Source organism: Rhineura floridana, chromosome 1, assembly GCF_030035675.1.
Source record: "Rhineura floridana isolate rRhiFlo1 chromosome 1, rRhiFlo1.hap2, whole genome shotgun sequence".
NCBI classification, from domain to species: domain Eukaryota; kingdom Metazoa; phylum Chordata; class Lepidosauria; order Squamata; family Rhineuridae; genus Rhineura; species Rhineura floridana.
Window position 1 is genome coordinate 242901526 of NC_084480.1, and position 20674 is coordinate 242922199.

Here is a 20674-nt window from a genome sequence, read left to right on the forward strand (position 1 = left end):
GACCTGGTGGAATGTGCCGTTATTTTACTGGGCACTGGTAACTTTAGTGACTCATATGCCAGAGCGATGCAGGCATGCAACCAACAAGACAGAGTAGATTTAGAGACCTTTCCCCCCAGAGTCCTTGGGTGAAAGGATACAAATAATGACTCTGTCAATCATATGTCCTGAGTCCGAGATAGGTGTATCTTGAGGGCCCTCTGGACATCACGCAAGTGTCAGGTCTTCTCTAGTGGATGAACGGGCTTGGGACAAAATGAAGGAAGAACAATGTCCTGGTTACAGTGGAAAGTTGAGCTGATCTTGGGACGAAAGGATGGATCTGGGCGCAGCACAACTGAGTCCTTGTGGAAAATGCAGAGATGACGGGCCGATGACAATGCTCCCAGTTCAGAGACTCTTCGCGCTGAGGTGATTGCCACCAGGAACAGGAACTTGAAGGATAACAGTCGCAGAGGCACTGACCCCAGAGGCTCAAAGGGAGGGCGCTGAAGAGCTTGTAGAACCTTAGGTAGACTCCAGGAAGGGAAATGATGACACATCACTGGTGAGAGGGCAGCTCCCTTCAAAAAGCGCCTGATGAGCAGATGCGAACCCACAGAAACGTCAGAGGGGGATGTGGACCGGATTGACGAGATCATGGAGGCGTGACGACATAAGGTGTTAGATTTGAGTCCCCTTTTCAGGCCTCTGTAAAGGAAGTGCAGAACCTGTTGTACAGTAGCTTGAGAAGGTCGGCAACCTTGCCCTGCACACCACTTAGAGAAGGTGAGCCACATACTCTGGTAAATGTGATTCGTCGATGGCCTTCTAGATGCCATAATAGTATCGACAACCCCCTGATATAGGCCTGAGTTAATCAGCTGTCTCCGTTCAAATGCCAAGCCGTCAGACTCAGCCATTTGGGGTCTGGATGCCAGATCGGTCCTTGAGACAGTAGATCTGGCCTGACTGGCAGCCTCCAAGGCTCTGTTACTGACAGTGTGATCAGGTCTGAGAACCAGAGGCGGCGACGCCATTATGGGGCCAGCAGAACCAGTTGCGCCCTTTTGAGTCTCAACTTTCTCAATGTCCTGCCCAGTAGAGGAATCGGGGGGAAGGCATACAGAAGGTCGTCTGGCCAAGGGGTTGCCAGTGCATCCACTGATTCTGCGGTCTGTTCCAGATATCTGGAGAAGTACCGGGGCAGCTGCTGATCGTGACTTGAGGCAAAGACGTCCACCAAGAAGGTGCCGAACCGGCACTGGAGGAGGTCAAATGTCGCTGGGTGAAGTTTCCACTCTCCCAGAACCACCTGCTGCCTGCTGAGCCAGTTGGCTGCCATGTTCAGAGTCCCACTGAGATGTTCTGCCCACACAGACCTCAGATGGCTGTCGGCCCAGTTGAAGATCTGGGTTCCTTCCGCCTGGAGAACTTGTGATCTGGTTCTCTCTTGTCTGTTCAAATGCAATTTTACGCAGGTGTTGTCTGTCGGGATCAGGATGTGCTCCAACTGGAAGATTGGCTGGAAGTGTCGGAGAGCCAGATGGACCGCATGCAATTGCAGCCAGTTGATACTCTGGCGTTGTTCCAGACTGGACCATCGACCCTGGACAAAGCGGGAGTTGCAGTGCCCCCCTCAGCCAGTTAGGCTGGCGTCCATCATAATTACAGTTCTGTCCGGTTCTTGGAACGGAGTTCCCCTGCTGAGGTTTCAAGTTCTTGCCCTCCATCGGAAGGATGTCTGAAAGGGGGAATCCAGGCGAATGTCGTGATGATTGGAATTGGCAATGTCTGCCTGGAAAGGTAATACGGCCCACTGGAGAGGCTGAGTATGGTGTCGTGCCCACGGAACGATGTGAATGGTGGACACGAACGTTCCCAGCACCTTTGCCAGAAACATCACATCCGCCTTTGAGCATCGTAGCAGGAGCCTTGCCATATCTCTGATGATCGTGATGTATTCTGGTGATAGGAAGACCATGGCCTGTACTGTGTCTAGTACCGCTCCTAGATGCTGTAGTCGCTGAGTTGCTTGTAGCTGATTCTAGTTGATGTTGACAAGCCAACTGTGGGTCCTGAGAACCTCGAGGGTGTGAAGAACCTGGTCACGTGCGTGGTGCTTGGAGTCCGCCTGGAGCAATAGATCGTACAAATAGGGGTAAATATGGACCCCCTGAAAGCAGAGGTGGGCCACCAGGGTGACCATCACTTTGGTGAATACTCTTGGTGCCAACGCAAGCCCAAAAGGCATAGCTGTGTATTGAAAATGATTGTGGCTCAAGGAACCTCAGGAACTGTCTGTGGGCAGGGCAGATTGGTATATGGAGGTATGCTTCCTTTAGGTCGATGGAAGCCAAAAAGTCTCCCTGCTGTAGAGCTTGTATAATTGAGGCAAGGGACTCCATTTTGAACCGTCGATATGTCACGAAGGGGTTGACAAACTTGAGATCCAAAACTGCCCTCCGCGACAGATCGCACTTGAGAACTGCAAACAGGACTGAGTAGACACCCCACAATCTCTCTGCTGGTGGGACTTGTTCTACTGCTGCTATGTCGAGGAGATGTCAGATTACTTCCTGCATGACCCTCTGTCGTTCCTGGGTTTGGGGAATGGGAGAGGGAATCTGTCCGGGGACTGAAACCAAAACTCTATGCTGTAACCCTGAGAGAAAAGATCTCTGATCCAAGAAACTTGGGTTAGCTCCAGCCAGAGTCCTGCATAGTGGAGCAGCCTGCCTCCGATAGGAATGGCATCAGAATTGTCGGCGCTGATGCGCTCCCTGTCCGTATGATGAAGTGGAAGGGCCTTGACGTCCCTGGTACTGAGCCTTGCCCTGGAACCGCTGTTTGTGCCAGGTTCCTTTGAGGCGCAGAAGTCTGTAAAACAGGGATCACAGCCTCGCCCCCCAGGCCGCGCTCCTCGACAGGGCTGAAAGGATCGTTACGGAGGAAACCTAAACGGCCTACGGTCGTCTTTTTTGGACGTGGCTAGGGTAGGCTTTCTGTTGTCTTTAGGATCTACCAAGACTGCTTTAAGAGCTTTTTGGCCGAACAGCAACGCTCCAGAGTATGGGGCTGTAGATAAATTGACTCTAGCTGTGGTATCTGCATCCCAGTGATGAAGCCAGAGAGTTCGTCGCGCCACTACTTCTGCAGCCAGTGCTTGAGCTCCTTGTTGCCATGCATCCAAAGTAGCATCAGCTACGAATGCTGCCGCTCTATGTAGTTTGATGAGGCCCCTTCTGAGTTTGGGTGGATCTGGGTTTGGGTCTTCCAAGCGCTCGTCCAGCCACATCATAGAGGCTCTTGAAAAGATGGAGGCCCCTACAGAGGCTCGAATGGAATAGGTGGTGGCTTCATGGTTCTTATGCAGGGCGAAGTCTATCCGCTGTCCTGATTGGTCCTTAAGCTGGGAGTCTCCTTCTTTTGGGAGGAGAGACCTGGGCACCAAGTCAGAGATTGGTTGATCTACTCCTGGGACGCTCAGGTGAGTCATGAACTCAGGAGTTAAAGTGTAATGTCTCTTAGCCCTGGCAGAGAAGCAACGTGGGTGCAGTGGCCGAGCCCATTCCTCTTTGGCCAGTTTGTCAATGGGATCTGGAACCGGAATGAAGTGATCCACCGATCTGGGAAATTTGAGGACCCTGGCACCCTTCACGGGAGGAGCAAGGGATTAGGCTGGCACGGATTGGAGTCCCAGTGTGTCCAGGACTCTTCGGCACACCGGGATATAGTCAGCTGGGTCAAATAGACGATAGGAGTCCTCCTCTGATTCTGAATCTTCACTCCACTCATCATCTTCGGCCTTGGGAAAGGCCGAAGGGTCCTCTGATCCGGTGTTATCACCTCGAATTCTGCCTCTGGCAACATCAAAAGGATCTGGAGAAGGAGGTGGTACAGCATCATTGAGAACATGATGGCCCATCACGCTGGGCTGCTGTTGAGGTACTTGCTGCTGTGAAACTGACTGTAATTGAGAGAAGAACCCCAGTATATCCTTCAGCTGTGAAAGGAACTTGGAGGTCAATTGCAGGCCTAGGAGAGGATCTGGTATGGCCAACTGAGGCTCCGAGGGCAGGGCTTGCCAGTGTTGGGTCAAGTGAGGATGAACTGATTGGTGAGATGTTGTCGCCATCGACTGAGAAGGGCAGTCCAAATTTGGTTGGCTGGGGAACCCCTTGTACTCATCACCTGACGAGCCAGTAGGTGAATGAAAAAGAGCTGACAATGTCTGCTGAGCAGTGTCCTCCGAATCAGGAACTGAAACATATTGAGCTCGCTTGGAGGGACCATGGGTAGATAGAAGTTTAGTTTTGGCGACAGCCTTGGAGTGGAGCTTGTGATGCTTGTGCTTTGAAGCCTTGTGATGCGACTGAGGCTTGCGATGCTGGCTATCACCTATCTGCGGATCTGTCTTGGGTTGCTGATCTGCCATTATAACATGCACCAAGGCAGGTGAGTGAGCCTATTCACGAGCTGGTAAATGCAGTAGTAGATATGCAAGCTGAGGGGGCCAGTCTCAGATGTGCCTCCACAGAGAGAGAAGTAGTGGCACAATACTGTTCCTGTGCACAGTATGAGGCAATGGATCGCAGTACATGCCCACAAGTGGAGGGGGGTGCGGTACTGGTCCTGTGCACTGGCTGAGGAAATATATATCTGTGCACTAAAGGAGACAATGAAGCTCAGTACACGCCCACAGGTGGAGGGGGTGCAGTACTGGTCCTATGCACTGGCTGAGGAAATATATATCTGTGCACTAAATGAGACAATGAAGCTCAGTACACGTCCACAGGTGGAGGGGGTGCAGTACTGGTCCTGTGCACTGGCTGAGGAAATATATATCTGTGCACTAAAGGAGACAATGAAGCTCAGTACACGCCCACAGGTGGAGGGGGGTGCGGTACTGGTCCTGTGCACTGGCTGAGGAAATATATATCTGTGCACTAAATGAGACAATGAAGCTCAGTACACGCCCACAGGTGGAGGGGGGTGCGGTACTGATCCTGTGAACTGGCTGAGGAAAAATATTTCAGTACATGTTCACTGTGGGGGCAGTACTGATCCTGTGCACTATAGCAGGAAAGAAGTGACAGTACACGCCCACAGTGAGGGGGGGGGTGCAATACTATCCTCAATACTAAGAGCAGTAGCCTCTATACTTGAATTGAAAAAAGTTATGTAGAAAATCCTATTACTCACTGTTAATTCAGTCACAGGAAAAGAGGAATAAAAAAGGGTGGGAAATTCAAATTTTAAAAAAGGGTGGGAAAATTAACTAGGAGAGAGCCCAACCAAAATGGCGGTCGCGGAACTTGTGGCTGCCCAGGGGCACTTAACAGCCTGGGGGAGAGAACAGATGGGAGTTGCCCCTATGCAGCTGCCCATGAGCCCCTGAAGGCTAATGGCAAGGAAGAGGTGGGAGCCGCAGGCCTCCCCTGCAAGCCACTGGGGAAAATGGCAGCAAACAGGGAGGAGCCGGAGTGTGGTGAAGGGAACTGCACACCGGGGCGGGACAGTCAAAGAGCGGCCAGAGGCTGAGGTGGGGAGCAGCCACAGAGAGAGACGCGGCAGTAGCCGGTGGGGCGACGGGAGCCGCACGCAGGAGCCTCAAATGGAGGCAGCATCGGGAAGTGGGTCCTGAAGAGACGCCGCAAGGATGCAGCAGGGCTGAGAACCAAGGCAGTAGAGCCAGGCGTAAAAGCACTGGGCTCTTACCCGCCTTAGGAGGGGGGGAGAGGAACGCTGCCACTGAAGGCAGGGGGCGAGAGAAGCCTCAGTGCACCCCGTGATGCCCAAAATTTAAAAAAGTGGAGCAAGGAAGAAAAGGGGGGGGAGCCAAGCACCACCCCACCAAGGAAGGAAAAACCAGACTCACTCACACACACACTAAACAAACACACACACTGAGAACTAATCCTACGTTAGTCTTACGCTACGGAGAGATGAACAGCTTCGAACGAAGGCAAGAATGAAACTGGAGTAGGAGAGGCTCGCTCACTACAGATATTAACTCAAGTACATTCTTGCCTTCGGACGCTAGATGGTGCTATGACTACCCACATGATGGCATGACACCTGGAGAAAATGGAGAAAAGGGGGCTGGACTGCAGAAAAAAAGTTAATATTTCTATGGACCCCCCCTTCTGTTGCTCTATCAGTGGGAGAGTATATTAGGCAGTGGGCCAGAAGCAGCTTGAGGTGAATGGAGACAGATTGCACACTTCTTAACAAGAGATGGGAAAAAAGGCAAGTTTCTTGGAGACTATACATACTGAGTAAATAAAGGTGTATATTGCCCAAAGAATGTATAAAATGCAGTTGAGATATGCACATTCACCAAAGCCTGTTGGGGATTATGCATAATGCCCAGAGAATATACAAAATTCAGTTGATATATGCACATTTCCCAAGACCTCTTGCAGATTATGTATATTGACTGGGAAATGTGCACAATTCCCTCTTTATGGAAGGATTATGTGCACATTCTATGATGTCTGATGAATGTGCACAATGGCCGGTTGTTATGCACATTAACCAGTCAACTTACATTCCCCTACACACACGTTCAAGTACACACATAATACTGCTTAATATAAAAAAACCTAAGCTGTTTACATAAGGTATACTCATAAAAAATCTGTATCAGTTTATGTAAAAATACAGTAACATTCAAATGATACTTTGTCATAATTAAGTAAAAACACAATTAATCTATATAGCTTCTTTCATTAAGTGCATGAAAGAAGAATTTAAAAATTAGGAATTGGAGCTCAGGAAATCTTGGGTAAGTATTTTGTGTTTAAGAGGCGTTTAAAGTTTGTTACTGTCTCCACCCCTTGAACCACCAGGGAAGAGCATTCCAAAAAGTGAGTACTCTACTACAACCGAAAAGGCTCACCAAGTGACAACCCACTAGTTGTAGAACGACCAGCAGGGTCTCCTTGGAAGTTCTTAAACCTTCTTTGGTCTGTACTGGGGCAGGCAGTCTACTAGATACCTTGTTCCCAAGTTGTTTAGGGCTTTAAATGCCAACAGCAAGACCTTGAACCTGGTTCAATACTAATAGGCAGCAATTTTACTTACATTTTGTGGTACAGTTCCACTAATTTGCCCTTCCCACATTTTCATACAAATTCTTCCTGGGTTTATATTTTTAATAATGCTATCATCTTCAGAAATAACACTAATCATGAAATCTGTGGGGAGAAAAAAGCAACAAAGGGAATGTTCTCCCATTAAGTTCCATTTTATATTTCAAAATTAAAATGTTCTGAAATATCAGGAGTCTACCTTATACTGAGTCAGACCATTGCTCCCATCTAGCTAAGAAATGTCTACACTCACTGGCAGTGGCTCTCCAGAGTGCCAGAGAGCTGTGTTTCCCATCAAACCCTGGAGACGCTAGGGACTGAATATTCTGCATGTAATGCATCTGCTCTACCACTGATTTCCAGCCTTCCCAAGATAAGCGTACAAGTGGAAGCCTACAAGATGCTTATATCCATTTCCTGAAAAGGATTTACACTCTCACACAAGAGATGTTACTACTACTAGAGAGTTCATATACAAAACAACAATTTTAGTGTTCTACATAAATGCATCAGCAAGTAGGACATTCATGACAATTTAACATCACAGCAGATTAGCCAAGGGCTATGCAGGATAAATAGGTACACAACAGCCATTTAACGTATTTTATACATGAATGATTGTTTTGAGCCCTACAATTGAGTTTTTGTGAAAAAATGAAAATATTAACATCCATGAGTGTTCTTACTTGAAATAGAGATGATAGCATCCTGGAATGATGGATGATTCCTCCCACCCACTATAGGAAGCCCGATTTCCAGAGAAGAACCCTGCGGGACCAGGCCAAAGCCCCATCTCCTGTTCTCACAGTGACCAACCAGATGCCTTTAAGAAGCCTGTAAGCAGGACCTCAGCAGTATAGCATTCTTCCCACTTGTGATTCCCATCAGCTGATATTCAGAGGTATACTTCCTCCAGTGGAGGTACAACACAGCCAGTGGTAATCTTATCCTCCATGCTTTTTTCTAATTCTCTTAAGTCCATCAAAGTTGGTATCCATCATTAGTTTTTGTGGGAGTGAATACCATAGTTTAAATAGTTTTATAAACTTTTATGAAAGGTGCGGCTTACATACATGTTTATAATATATATTTTAACATTTTAATAAATAAATATGCACTGTGTGAGGAATTACCTTCTTTTGTCTATCCTGAATCTTCCAACATTTAACTTACATGGATTGCCCAGAGTTCTAGTATTAGGAGAGAGGGAGAAAAAAAATCTCCCTATCCATAATATACATAATTTTATACATGTCTATCATGCTCGCCTCCCCCCTTCCTTTTTCTAAACTTCTGGAATTTTAGAAGGTTTCTGGAATCTCCACTAGGACAGACTTTCACATTTTTTCCTGCCCTATTTGCTATTGTGAGTAAGCCACTGTTGCTGTCTGGCAAGTGTCATTTGGCTAAACCTTCTTCTCAGCTTGGTTCCTGCCTCCTGCCATGCTCTAATTTGGGAGAAAAAATGGGAGTGGTCTGTCTGCTGCATTTCCAAGGAAATCAAATTCCTTGGCTATGTAGGGTCAAATCAGCAAGCCCCTCACTTTCAGGATGTCATCCCTACTATGACCAGAAAGAAACCTTATGGACTAAGTTCATGACTTCTTCAGTCATGCTAGGAGGACATCTGACATGGGATATTTAGCAGCAGTGCCCAAATTCCCCAGATAGGAGACTAATGTACTTTGCATAGTAGCACTTTCTGCCAGTGCATTCTTAGCTCAAACAAATCTGCCGAGGTGAAGTGTTAGCTCAACATTGCCAAACAAAGTTGTACAAGGAGTGTTTCAAGTAACAGCTCTATAGATGACTGCTCCCTTACACATTGCTTTTGGTGGTGTGTTCTCTGGTTTTGGTATGCTAGCATTGCTCTACCCACCTCTTCAATATAGATCTTGAGGTTTCTTCTCTGTCCCCACCCCCTCCCTCTTGAAACTTCTATAACTGAAACAGACATGAAATCCGATTTTCTAAACTTTTTTTTTGTTTATATATAACTGGACAACCCTGCGGAAAAGGAAGTGTTTGCCAACTGGCCTAGTACAGATCTGCCCACACTGCAGAATAATGCAACTGTCTCTTGCACCATAAGTACACAGATACTGAGATATATTAATAGACACCTGTCTCAGTTTAAACAACCGACACTAAAACCAGCAGTAGCTGTTTATCACTTGCAGTTTATAAAGGCACAGATAGGATGTATACATCATGCCCTAAATGGGAATGAACTGCATTCTCTTGAAAGGGCAGGAAGGCTAACACTCCAACTATCCAATAGTTAAGCTTACAAGACTAAAAATGATAAAGTCCTTACATATAGCTAGATCAAAATGTCACAAATAAAAACTCACCAGGAAAGCAGCTTCCAGCTGCAAAGGTAGCATTCGTGTCATACTTGACATTCAAACGTATAGGCTTCTCAGGGTCAGGAAGAAAATTTAATTTGACTACTGGACTGTTTAGTGTGTTCTTGTTGTACAAGGCTTTAAATTGCAATGTATGCTCTCCCCTGCAACACACAGTAATAGTTGAACTCCAACACACCTCTTTATCCAAAATATTACAATGAATCAAAGTACAGATTTTCCACAACATCTGTATAAAACCAATGGGAGAGGATTCCCAAGTTTTAGAAATGAATGCCATCAATATGTGGATGACACTGAGGTCTCTTTTTTTCTTTTAATTGGATCTAGGTGTATCATTTGATCTAGGTGTGAACATTAATATTCTGCTGCCTATTTATTTATTTCTTACATTTATACCTCACTTTTCTTTCATCACAGAAACCAAAGGCGTTATATATGTGGTTCTCAGGCAGTCTCCCATCCAGGCTCTGACCAGACCCAGACCTGCTTAGCTCCAGCAAGGTGGTGGCCTCATGTGCCTCCAGACCATAGCCTGGGCTGGGACCATAGCCTGGGGCCTAGAATAAGCAATGGGTTACATGAGGGGACAGACAGACAGACAAAAAATATCTGAAACTCAATCCAAATAAAGCAGATATGCTGCTGGTGAAAGAATCCTTGGTTTCTACCTGAATGGTAGTTCTAGGTTGCTGGAAGCAGCTCACCAGTGTGGGGAAACACGTCATCTTGTGGTTGAAGGTAGGAAAGAGAATTCAGGAAAGTAGGAGCTCACAGAATCCAGTGTGCATCCTCGCAAAGCTCAAACAGGTCATTTTGACAGACAACAACACAAGAAAAAAGGGGAAACCCCTTATTCTCCACTAGGGATGAACTGCTTTAAGTTATTGAAAGTACATGAGCAACTAGCTAACAGGAGGTAGCCGCCAAAACTAGCATGAGGCCTGGCAAGCTTCTTTCAGTAACACAGAACTACCATTCAGGTAGAAACCAACGGTTCTCTCTCATGGTGTTGGAGAAACTCATCAGTGTGGGATGTACTGAAGCTTCCCAAATAGGACAGGTTTTATGGCTGCTAATTACTGAAGAAGGAACTGCTGCAGGACCCTTCTGCCAAATGTGGCCTTGGATTAGGTATGTTAATTCTATAGTGTCTGGTGAAGGAACTTAGGAAAAGCTCATATGGCTGCCCTGCAAAGCTTGCCTAAAGAGGCATTAGCAGAAAAGGTGGCTGACGCAGCAGCTCTTGTAGAATGGGCTCTTGGGAGGCACCGGTAGTTTTTGGGATTCATAAGCAAGGGCAATACAGGTCCAAATCCACTGTGATAGAGTGGAATTAGTGACTCTCTTGCCTAATGAGGCTAGATGGAAGGAAATATAGAGAGTATCAGTTAACCTAAAAATCTTTGGTTCTTGAAATAAAGGCCTTGAGCGCCCTACAAACATATAGGAAGTTCCATGTCTGCTCCAGGGGATGAGATGGAGATAGGCAGAATATGGGTGGCACTAATTTTTGTGGGCTATGAAATTTGGATATGACTTTAGGAAGGAAGGATGGGTCTTTACATTGTATTGTGGAATATACATGAGTACTTAGTAATATAAAGGGAATTTAATCTAGAAACCCTACAGGTGGTAGTTATGGCTACAAGAAAGAGAACTTCAGAGACATCAACCTAAGGGATACTTCTTTTAGAGGTTCAAAATTAGTCTCTGTAGAGCTGAAAGGATTTTATGCAGGTTCCAGGATAGGAACCTGTGGGTGGGTGGCTGGGGACCACTTTAATGTTGCACCATGGAGGAAATGTGTCAGGAGAGGATGGAATGCAACAGAAAACATTGTACTAGAGACTTCTGAGGAAATTGCTGAAGCTTGTCTTTGCAAAGTACTATATTGGGTTTGAGGCCTTTCCTGAGATCATCCTCAAGAAAGGCTAGAATGTCTGATATTTTTGCATTATGGGGTGAAAGATGTCTAGAGGAACACCAGGAGTTGAAGACCTTCGAGGTACACCAATAAATGTGATCCACTGAGGAACATCAGGAACCTAGGATTATAACTTCTGGAGCAAGGCCAATCTTCTCTAGATGTTTCCTTTCAAGGACCAAGTAGTCAGCTGTAACCAGTCTGGATTGGTATATAGCACTGGGCCTGGTGATATGTCTGGCTGACATGAAAGGTGCCATGGGGGCAATATTGCTAGAGCAGACGGTTGGTCTCATCTGAAAGGTGGTTTTCCCAGGTATTGTGCCATCAGGTGGATAGTAGCTCCGCCTGGAGTCAAGACTTCATCTGCTCCTAGCAGTCTTCACCCCAGTCCATTCCTAATGAACGTACACCGGATCCATGCACCTCTCAGACGAAAAGAGAATACAAGGAGCAGCAACATACCTAAACACATATCCTGACTCCCAAAACAGAAGTGAACAATCTTAACAGGAAAGAACAGCCTTAGCAGTAACCTGACGAATGAAGTCCATTTAAACCAAAACAGATTACATTGAAGGAAATTGAAAAAATTACTAAGTAACTGAAAACGTTACCTCCAGAAACAGATTAGGCAGCCCCCCTCAACAGGGAGGGTCCTGATAGCATGATACCTGGGAAAACCACCTTTCAGGTGAAACCAACGGTCCATTTTCCCCAGGTAATATGCCATCAAGTGGGATGTACCAAAGCAGTTCCAGTAGGCTGGGCCCAGGCTGCCTAAAAGGAGGACAGTACCTGTTGTAGGACAAGCCTACTAAAGGAAGTGACTGCAGAAGCAGAACAGTCAACTTTCTGGTGTAGACCACACAGCAGCCCTACAAATATCTGCAACAGGAAAATTAGTTGTGAAGGAGGCCATAGCAGTCGCCAAACTTGTAGAATGGGCTGTGATATTTTGAGGCACCGAAATCCAAAGAGACTCATAAGCTAGAGTGATGCAGGCATGTAGCCAACAAGACAAGAGTCGGACTGGTGATCTTCCTATCTAGAGTCCTCGGATGAAAGGAGACAAAAAGGGGTTCCATCAGATGAATGTCTAGGGTTCTGGCCAGGTACACCTTGAGAGCTTGTTGTACATCTAGAGAATGCCATGCTTTCTCGAGGGGGTGCACTGGCTGAGGACAAAAGGAGGGTAAGATGATATCCTGACTGCAATGAAAGGTAGAAAACACCTCGGGTCAAACTGCAGGATCAGTATGTACCACCACTGAGTCCTTGTGGAACACACAGAGATTATGGGCAATGGACAAAGCCCCCAGATCTGACACTCTGCGAGACAAAGTAATTGCCACGAGAAAGAGGACTTTGAATGAGAGCAGAAGCAATGGGATGGACTGAAGAGGCTCAAAAAGAGGAGGTTGCAAGGCCTGCAGGACCTTCTGAAGATTCCAAGAGGAAAACTGATGAGCTACAGGTGGTGAAGGGAGAGACATCCCTTTCAGGAACCGCTTGACCAGAGGATGTGAACTGAGGGAAGCTTGGTCTGGTTGCGCCAACAAAATGGAAGAAATAGCTGAAGCCTGCCTGCGCAGTGTTACATTTTAGCCCCATCAAAAGACTCACATGGAGGAAATTCAGCAGGTGGTTAACCATAGCACTAGACAGACGAACCTGCTGTTTAAAGCACCATTTAGCAAAGGCCAACCTTGTGGTTTGGTAGATATGAATGGTGGAAGGTCATCTGGAAGCCAGAATGGTAGCAATAACATCCTTAGAGAGCCTGAAACATCTCAAGTGGTGCTGCTCTATACCCAGGCTGTCAGACTCAGCCAGTGAGGATCCAGATAAAGATTAGACCCTGAGATAGAAGGTCTGATCACGATGGTAGATGCCACGGTTCCTGACTTGAGAGACTTAGATCTGAAAACCATGTCCTGTGAGGTGATGTAGTTGACGAAACATCTTGAGATGCAGTTTCCACTGCAAAGGTAGAACTTGCTGCTTGCTGAGCCGTTCTGCTGTGATGTTCAATTTGCTGCTGAGGTGCTCTGTCCTCAGCGAGTGTAGGTGACCTTCAGTGCAACTGAAAATGAGGGTCAATTCCATTTGAAAGGCCCTTGATCATGTGCCCCTTTTATGGTTCAAATGTGCCTTCACCTTGATGTCGGTCCAGACGAAAACATCGGTCAGATGGAACTGCTGGTGAAAGTGAAGAAGGGTGAGATGCACTGCTTGCAGTTCCAACAAGTTTATGCAATGGACCTCCCCCCCAGTAGACTGGCATGGGTTGTCATCAAGGTCCTGCTGAATTCTTGGAAGTACCTCTCTACAGATTCTCAAGCACCATTCACCAGCTAAATGAGGCCCACAAGAACGGGGGGAGCTGCACCCTTTCGTGCCTGGACTTGGCAATGTCCAGCTGAAAGAGCAGAAGGGCCCACTGGCATGGCTGGGTATGATGGCAAGCCCAGGGGACGATGTAAATGGAGGAAATGAAGAGTTCCAGAGCTCTGGCAAAGAACGTCAGATCTGTCACTCCCCAGGACATCAGATGATGAGGTGTCTGGAAGATAGCTGCTATCCACTCCAGGGACAGAAAGACCATGGCATGAGTCATGTCCAAAATGGCTCCAAGGTGCTGCAGATGTTGGGTTGGAGTCAAATGGCTCTGTTCCAGATTGATGAGAGAGCCATGGTCCTTCAAGGCTGTGAGAACAAGACGTACATGAAAGGATACCTGCGATGGGGTGTGCGCCCTTACCAGGATGTTGTCCAAGTATGGATAGATGTGAATCCCCTGGAGATGTGCCACTAGGATTACCATAAGCTTTGTGAACACCCTCAGAGCTGAAAAGAGACCAAATGGTAGGGTCCGGTACTGGAAGTGGGCCTGGCCATACGCAAACCTCAGGAATTGTCGATGGGCGGGCAATATTGGCAAATGAAGGTAAGCCTTCTTCAGATCAATAGAAGCCAGCAGGTCTCCTTCCTGGAGGGCCTCCATAACTGATGCAAGAGACTCCATCTTGAAACACCAGTGCCTGACAAAGGTGTTGAGGAACTTGAAGTCTACAATTGCCCTCCACGAGTGGTCTTTTTTGGGCCCTGCGAACAAAATGGAGTATACACCTGAATAAAAATAATTGAGATTCACTTGTTCTATAACTCCTATGGATAGCATGTGAGCTACGGCCTCAGTCATCACTGCCCGCCTCTCTGGAGAGCTGGATGGCGTGAGAGAAGAAATCTGTGAGGAGAAAGTTCCCCAAATTCTATGGAATAGCCGTGAATCAGAGTCTTTCACCCAAGCATCCATAGTTATATTCCTCCAGGTGCTGGCAAAGTGAAGTGGAATGACATCAGTACTGGTGCTGTTGACATCCTCCATGCGAACAGTTGGGGTATGCTTTGAGCACCCCAAGAAAACTGATTGTTCCAGTAGCCCCAGAAGATCAAAAGTCACAGCCCTACCACCAGACTGGGGTGCCCGAAAGGACTGCTGGTAGTGCTAAGGTGCTGATCTGCAGGCAGCTCGACAGTCTTCTCTCTTGGTTGTGAGCGACATGGGCTTATCTTTGGGATCAATAATCACTGCCTTGAGAGCCTCATCACCAAAAAGCATGGTGCCTGTGTAGGGGGCTATGGAAAGGCTGATGCAAGCTGTGTTGTCAGCGTCCCAGTGGCATAGCCAGAGGGTCCAGCGAGCCACTGCACCTGTGGACATAGCCCTGGTGGCAAACTACATAGCATAGAGCGTTGAATCTGCTACAAATGTTGCACCCTTGTGTAGTTTGAGAAAGGTCTTATGGAGCTGAGCTGGGTCAGGCTGAGGGTCATCTAGTAACTCATCTAGCCACATCATTGAGGCTTTGGTGATCAAGGAAGCAGTGCAAGAGGCCCAGATCTTCCTAAAAGTGAAGTCTAATCTCCATTCAGATGCATCCGTGAATTGGGAGTCCTCTTCTTTGGGGAGATTTAGAGACCAGAATTGAAATGGGCCTATCCATTGCTGAGACTTTCAGGAAATTCATGAAGTCTAGATCCAGCAAATAAAACTTGTTAGCAAAGGCTGTCACACATCATACATGAAGATGATGGTACCATTCCTCCTTTGCCATCTTGTCAAGGGAGTCAGGAACCAGAAAAAAAAGGACTGAAGACTTAGGTGCTTTCAACACTTTGGTGCCCTTCACCGGGGCAGGAGATGTCTCAGGTTCTTCAGATTCTTGGGTGGCTAGAGACTTGTGAAATAAAGCGAGATAGTCCAAAGACTGGAATAGACGATGCGAAGAATCCTCTTCTCCTTTTGACTCTCCATTCCATTGGGCACCATCACCCTCAGGGATGATGAATGGGTCAAATGGGTCAGCTGGAGACCTTAGGGTACATTGAATTCTATCCCTAGAGATATCAAAGGGATTAGGAAATGAGTCCCATCATTCCTCAACTGGAGGCAGAAGGTGAGCTTGGCACACAGAAACGGGAGGAGTCCGAAGTTCATTTAAAATTGACAAGCAGATTGTCCAGATAGGAAGGCCCGATTCAAAAGTAGACCCTGTAAGGGAGTGGAAAAATGAGGATCGAGGGTTGGCTGTGGATCAGAAGGTAATAGAGGCTCAGTAAATGGACCAGGATGCTCAGACATGGTGGACGGTAAGGCTGAGACATGCATAGAGGGTACAGAAGCAGGAACAGAGGACTGCTTGGGGGAGTCTCCTAGGTGAGAGGGTACCACAGGAACCCTCCTAGATGACAGAGAAGGCTGGTCTGAAAACCCTTCAAATTCCTTGTCAGAAGAGTCAGCTGGTGAATGAAAAAGAGCCTCCAGCTGTTGTCTGTGAATTTGCTGTTCCCCCACTAGCTGAGGAATTACCCGTGGAGTAGGGACAGTGACATAACGGGGTCTTCTTTAAGCTTTCTGTTTGGCATAGAGAAGGGATTTCTTGGTGCACTTGGAATGAGCATGCTTGGAAGGTTTGTGTTTAAGCAACTTGGCTTCAGATGTGGGCCTTGTTGCTAGTGGCTGTGGAGATGCTTGCTGGTGTATATCACTGACTTCTACCTCAGTAGTGACATACATAGATGCAGTAGAAGATGGCCCAGCCATGGCAACATTCACACAGTAGAGGGGAGTGGTGCCAGGAGTTAGGAAGTTTAAGTCCAGTCAACACATGTACGGGCTGAGGAATGCGGTATAGAACCAATCAATGTACACATAGGTAAAGGGGTGTGGTGGATTAATGGAGGCCATAAATAATACCCATACGGTAGAGGGGTGCAGTTAGACCTCAGGATGCAGTCAGAAAATGTTTCCTCTTGTTTCAATTTTTTAAAAAATATACTTTTGGCACCATGGAAGGGTAGCCGGGAGAAGAAGTAGGTAAAGGAACCATGCAACATGGAAAAGGCAGCTGCGGTTGCTGAAGAGGAACTGTGGTCCTGTGCAAGTGGTAAGTGGTAAGGGAGCCAAGGAGCAAAGCCACACCGTGCAGCAAGGGACGTGTGGTGGCAAGGAGAGAGCAGCAGGCTCCCAGGAGGATAGCCAAGAGAGCGAGCAGGATCGGAGTAGCACCTGAAGAGATGTGTGGCGGCGGGGTGGCCAAGCAAAGAGCTGTAGTAGCAAGCTCTGAAGGAGAGGCAGAGAGAGTAGAGAGCTCAGGAGGAGCTGCAGTAGCAAGTTCTGAGGGACAGGTGGTGAGAAGAGAGAGCTCAGGAGTGGAGCTACAGCTGTGAGCTCTGAGGCCCTGCAGCAAGCTCCACAGGGCCTGGTAAGGAAGGGCAAGTACCTTCTGGAGGAGAGTCTGAGGAAGATGTGGAGAAGTCCACAGGAGTGAGCCTTGAGAGAGGGAAGCCAGCCAACAGACAGATAGACAGACTAGTAACTTTTTTAAGAAAACGCAGGACCAAGTCAGAACAAACAAACACAAAAAAGAGTTTTGATAATGAACAGATTAACAGAACAGACTCACACTAAGTTGACAGAGCTAAGGTTAAAAGGATCCATCAAGGTTAAAAGGCAGGAATGGACTAGGGTGAAGACCAGGAGGAGCAGCCAGGTGGCGCTACTACCCACCTGATGGCATGCTACCTGGAGAAAATCAGGGTATCCGAGAGCCAAGTCTGATGAAGCCAAAATGGGGCTATGAGGATTACTCTGGCCCGTATTCCTAGGTGCCACAGTGACATCAGAGCATGAAGAGCATCTGTGAGGGGAGTTTGGAACCTAGAGAAAAACCACTGGACCTGGTGATTGGACTCTGATGCAAAGAGATCCACTAGGGGAACCCTGAACTGTGAATGAATCTGGATAAAGACTTTCAGATGCAACCTCTGCTCCCCAGTCAATGTTTTGATAGCTCAGCCAGTATGGACATTTGTAACCTTGCTGAGATGTTTGCCTGAGATGAACGGGAGATGATGTTCTGCCCAATTCAATAGAAGTGAGGCTTCTGCCTGCAGTTCTGCAGGTCCTTCCTCTTGTCTATGTGAGCTTTCACTGTGGGATTTTCCATCCTCAAAGGGATGTGGAACAGGTGGAAGAACTGCAGGGCCAGATGAGCTGTTCTAAGTTCCAGCCAATGTTCTTGCCATTTCCAACACAGACCATTGACCTTGGACAAACTGACCCTGGCAATGAGTGCCCCAACCTTGAATACTGGCATCTGCTGTCACAATGTCTCAAGGAGGGTCTTTAAATGGAAGCCCTTCTGAAGATTGAGGTCCTGGGTCCACCACATTATGGCTGATAATAATGCAGATATAAGGTGTATCTGGAGGTGTTGACTGGCAGCTATGACCTGCTGGAACAGGAGTACCCACTGAAGGGGGTGGAAGTGGTGCTTGGCTCATGGTGGGGTGGAGCCACAGAAGTGTTGCGGCTACTTAATGGAACAGTGAGAGGGAGGGGAAAGGTTCCAGAGAGCCGCTCCTGCTTTCAGGCACCAGGCAAATCCATCCAGTTCTTTCACACTTTTAAGGGCATCTGATTTTTATGGCCTCTGATCCTTCTTTTACATTTGGAATGCCTGCAGCTGTATGCATATTTGATTCTGCTGTTTTTATGTGCTTGCTTAACAATTCTTGCTGTTTTTTAATTCTTGCTATTTTTTATTTTTTTGTGCTGCTCATGACATGATTTTGTTGGCCTTCTTAAGGCATATACACAAAAGGATATCAATTTCTAAAATAAAATATATACATTCCTCAGCTTTTATAACAGGACAAGAAATTTAAATATGTATTTCAAATATATTCTGATTAATATGACAGTTTTCCACCTACTTACCTAGGTGCATAAATACTAAGAACTCCAAAATTTGCTCTACCATTTTCATCTGTTTTATGCAGCTGATTTGAAGGAATAATCTGCCAAGAAAATTATTTTTTTCCCTTAATGACAAAGAACACTGAATAATTTACCTATTACAAATCAACATGTTTTCTATTTGTTTTCCATGTATGTCTGTAGTTAGTTTTGCCTTCCCAGCATACAGCAAACACACAAGCCCTTATGCTTCCAGCTGTTTTTTTCTTCTGAAACCAGACTGGTGTGTGGCTCCAGCTAGAGAGAGCCTTGTAGACACCAGATGGAGGGACAATTGGGAACTGACTGTGGGTCAGACACAGCCTACAAGCCTTCAACTACCTGCCTCTTTTTTAGGTTGAAAAACCCGTCTACTAGCTTGAATTCCCTCAACTCAAATGATTATTTGGCACAGAGTAATCCCAGTATGTGGTTTCCAATATACTAGGAGTTGCATATAAATCCTAAAATGGTATGAATTAATAATCTTCAAATTGTTATTCATCTATCCAAATGTATTCTGTATTTTAAATGTCTTGTTTGATCATGCATGCTAATGATCAGAATATTTAAAAAAGCAAGGTTTATTCTATAAATACATGTAGTTAAAATTCTAGTGCATTTAAAAAAGTGACTCTGTTCCCGGACTTAGCATAAATTCCTTGTCCTTCAAAGACCTCTAGGGTCCTGCTACATCTCCTCTCTCAGATCTTACATCTCAGTATATCTATCCATGCCCTTTGCTCCTCTAACTTCAGCTATCCAAAGGTCTCCTGCTCTTTCAAAAGACTCTGCCCTTTCTCCATTAACTGCCTGTATGTTTGGAACTGTCTCCCAAACACCTGCATGATGTCAGTTCTCATATGTATTCCAAATTCCTCAAGAACCCCATCTTCCATGAGGGCTTTACAACAACCTTACAGTTTTCATCTCCTACTGTAATTAAGAATAAGCAATGAAATAATTATACATTCTTGCTCTATTTATCCCTGCCTCTAGATGTCTCCCCATGTCAAATTTTAGACTGTAAGCTTCTAGAGGTAAGGATCTGTCCTTCGTTAAAGTGCTAAGCACATTGCTGGCACTATATAAATAAATAAATTCTAACACCATTCTGTATTTTGGGTATCTTATAAGATAATGTATCCTAGTTAGGCGTAATGAAAAGTGATTGACAAATTTAAAAGTAATTACCTTTATGTTGCTAGCCTTTAAAAGGCTGATTTTGACATTAGGTTCAGGAGATGGGTTATTCCACTGATCACAGAGCTGAACTGTAAGTGGTTTCTGTAGCTCTTTGCCATTAATCACTGACAGAGGCTAGAAGCAGTTCAAAAATTATTGCTATATAATACTATATTATATTACTTATTTTATTTATGAATCACTTCCTGTGAAGCATCTCAAAAGTGATTTCACAATACAATAAAACAAATATAAAACAACTGCCCAACAAAAACTATTACATATATAAAAACTATTTCAAATCTAATACAGATTCAGACTGGGATAATAATTTCTGCTTAGAAGGCTTATTGAAAGAGGAAAGTCTTCAACATGTATGTAATAGAAAGGATTTCCAAAGGGTAGGTGCTGCCACACTAAAGGCCTAATTCCAACATTGTGCGGAATGTACCTTCTGATAAGATGGTATCTGCAGGATTCTCTTTCCTGCAGAGTGCAGTGATCGGTTAGGTATATTAGGGATCAGATGTTCTTTAAGGTGTATAATGCAACTTAACTAGAAAATGCACAGTAATCACACTGCTTACTTATGAAGAGCTGGTTATGAGATATTTCTAATCCCAAACGTTATTTTCATACGAGTTACTCCTTTTGTTTCAATGTCACCTTTTATGCCACAGATCAGATTAAAGTTTCAGAAGTATTTAATATCAACAAAACTTAACAACTTATGTCCCTGCTTCTCCTCCGTCATATTTCACAGAGGTATGGAGACAGTTGTTAATATGACATTCTTTGGCTAGTGTTACAT

The 20674-nt window shown here is 45.9% G+C and overlaps 1 protein-coding gene across 4 annotated transcripts in view; it reads right to left on the reverse strand.

Moving 5' to 3' along the window:
* SMCHD1 (structural maintenance of chromosomes flexible hinge domain containing 1) overlaps positions 1-20674 on the reverse strand; it is a 238696-nt gene that overhangs the window by 55724 nt on the left and 162298 nt on the right. For all 4 annotated transcript variants that reach the window (XM_061596291.1, XM_061596298.1, XM_061596308.1 and 1 more), the window contains 4 exons: positions 19873-19998; positions 18661-18740; positions 9431-9588; positions 7069-7181 (listed from right to left, as the gene is read on the reverse strand). In XM_061596291.1, the coding sequence (XP_061452275.1) occupies positions 7069-7181; positions 9431-9588; positions 18661-18740; positions 19873-19998 (477 nt within the window). The remainder of the gene's footprint in view (positions 1-7068; positions 7182-9430; positions 9589-18660; positions 18741-19872; positions 19999-20674) is intronic.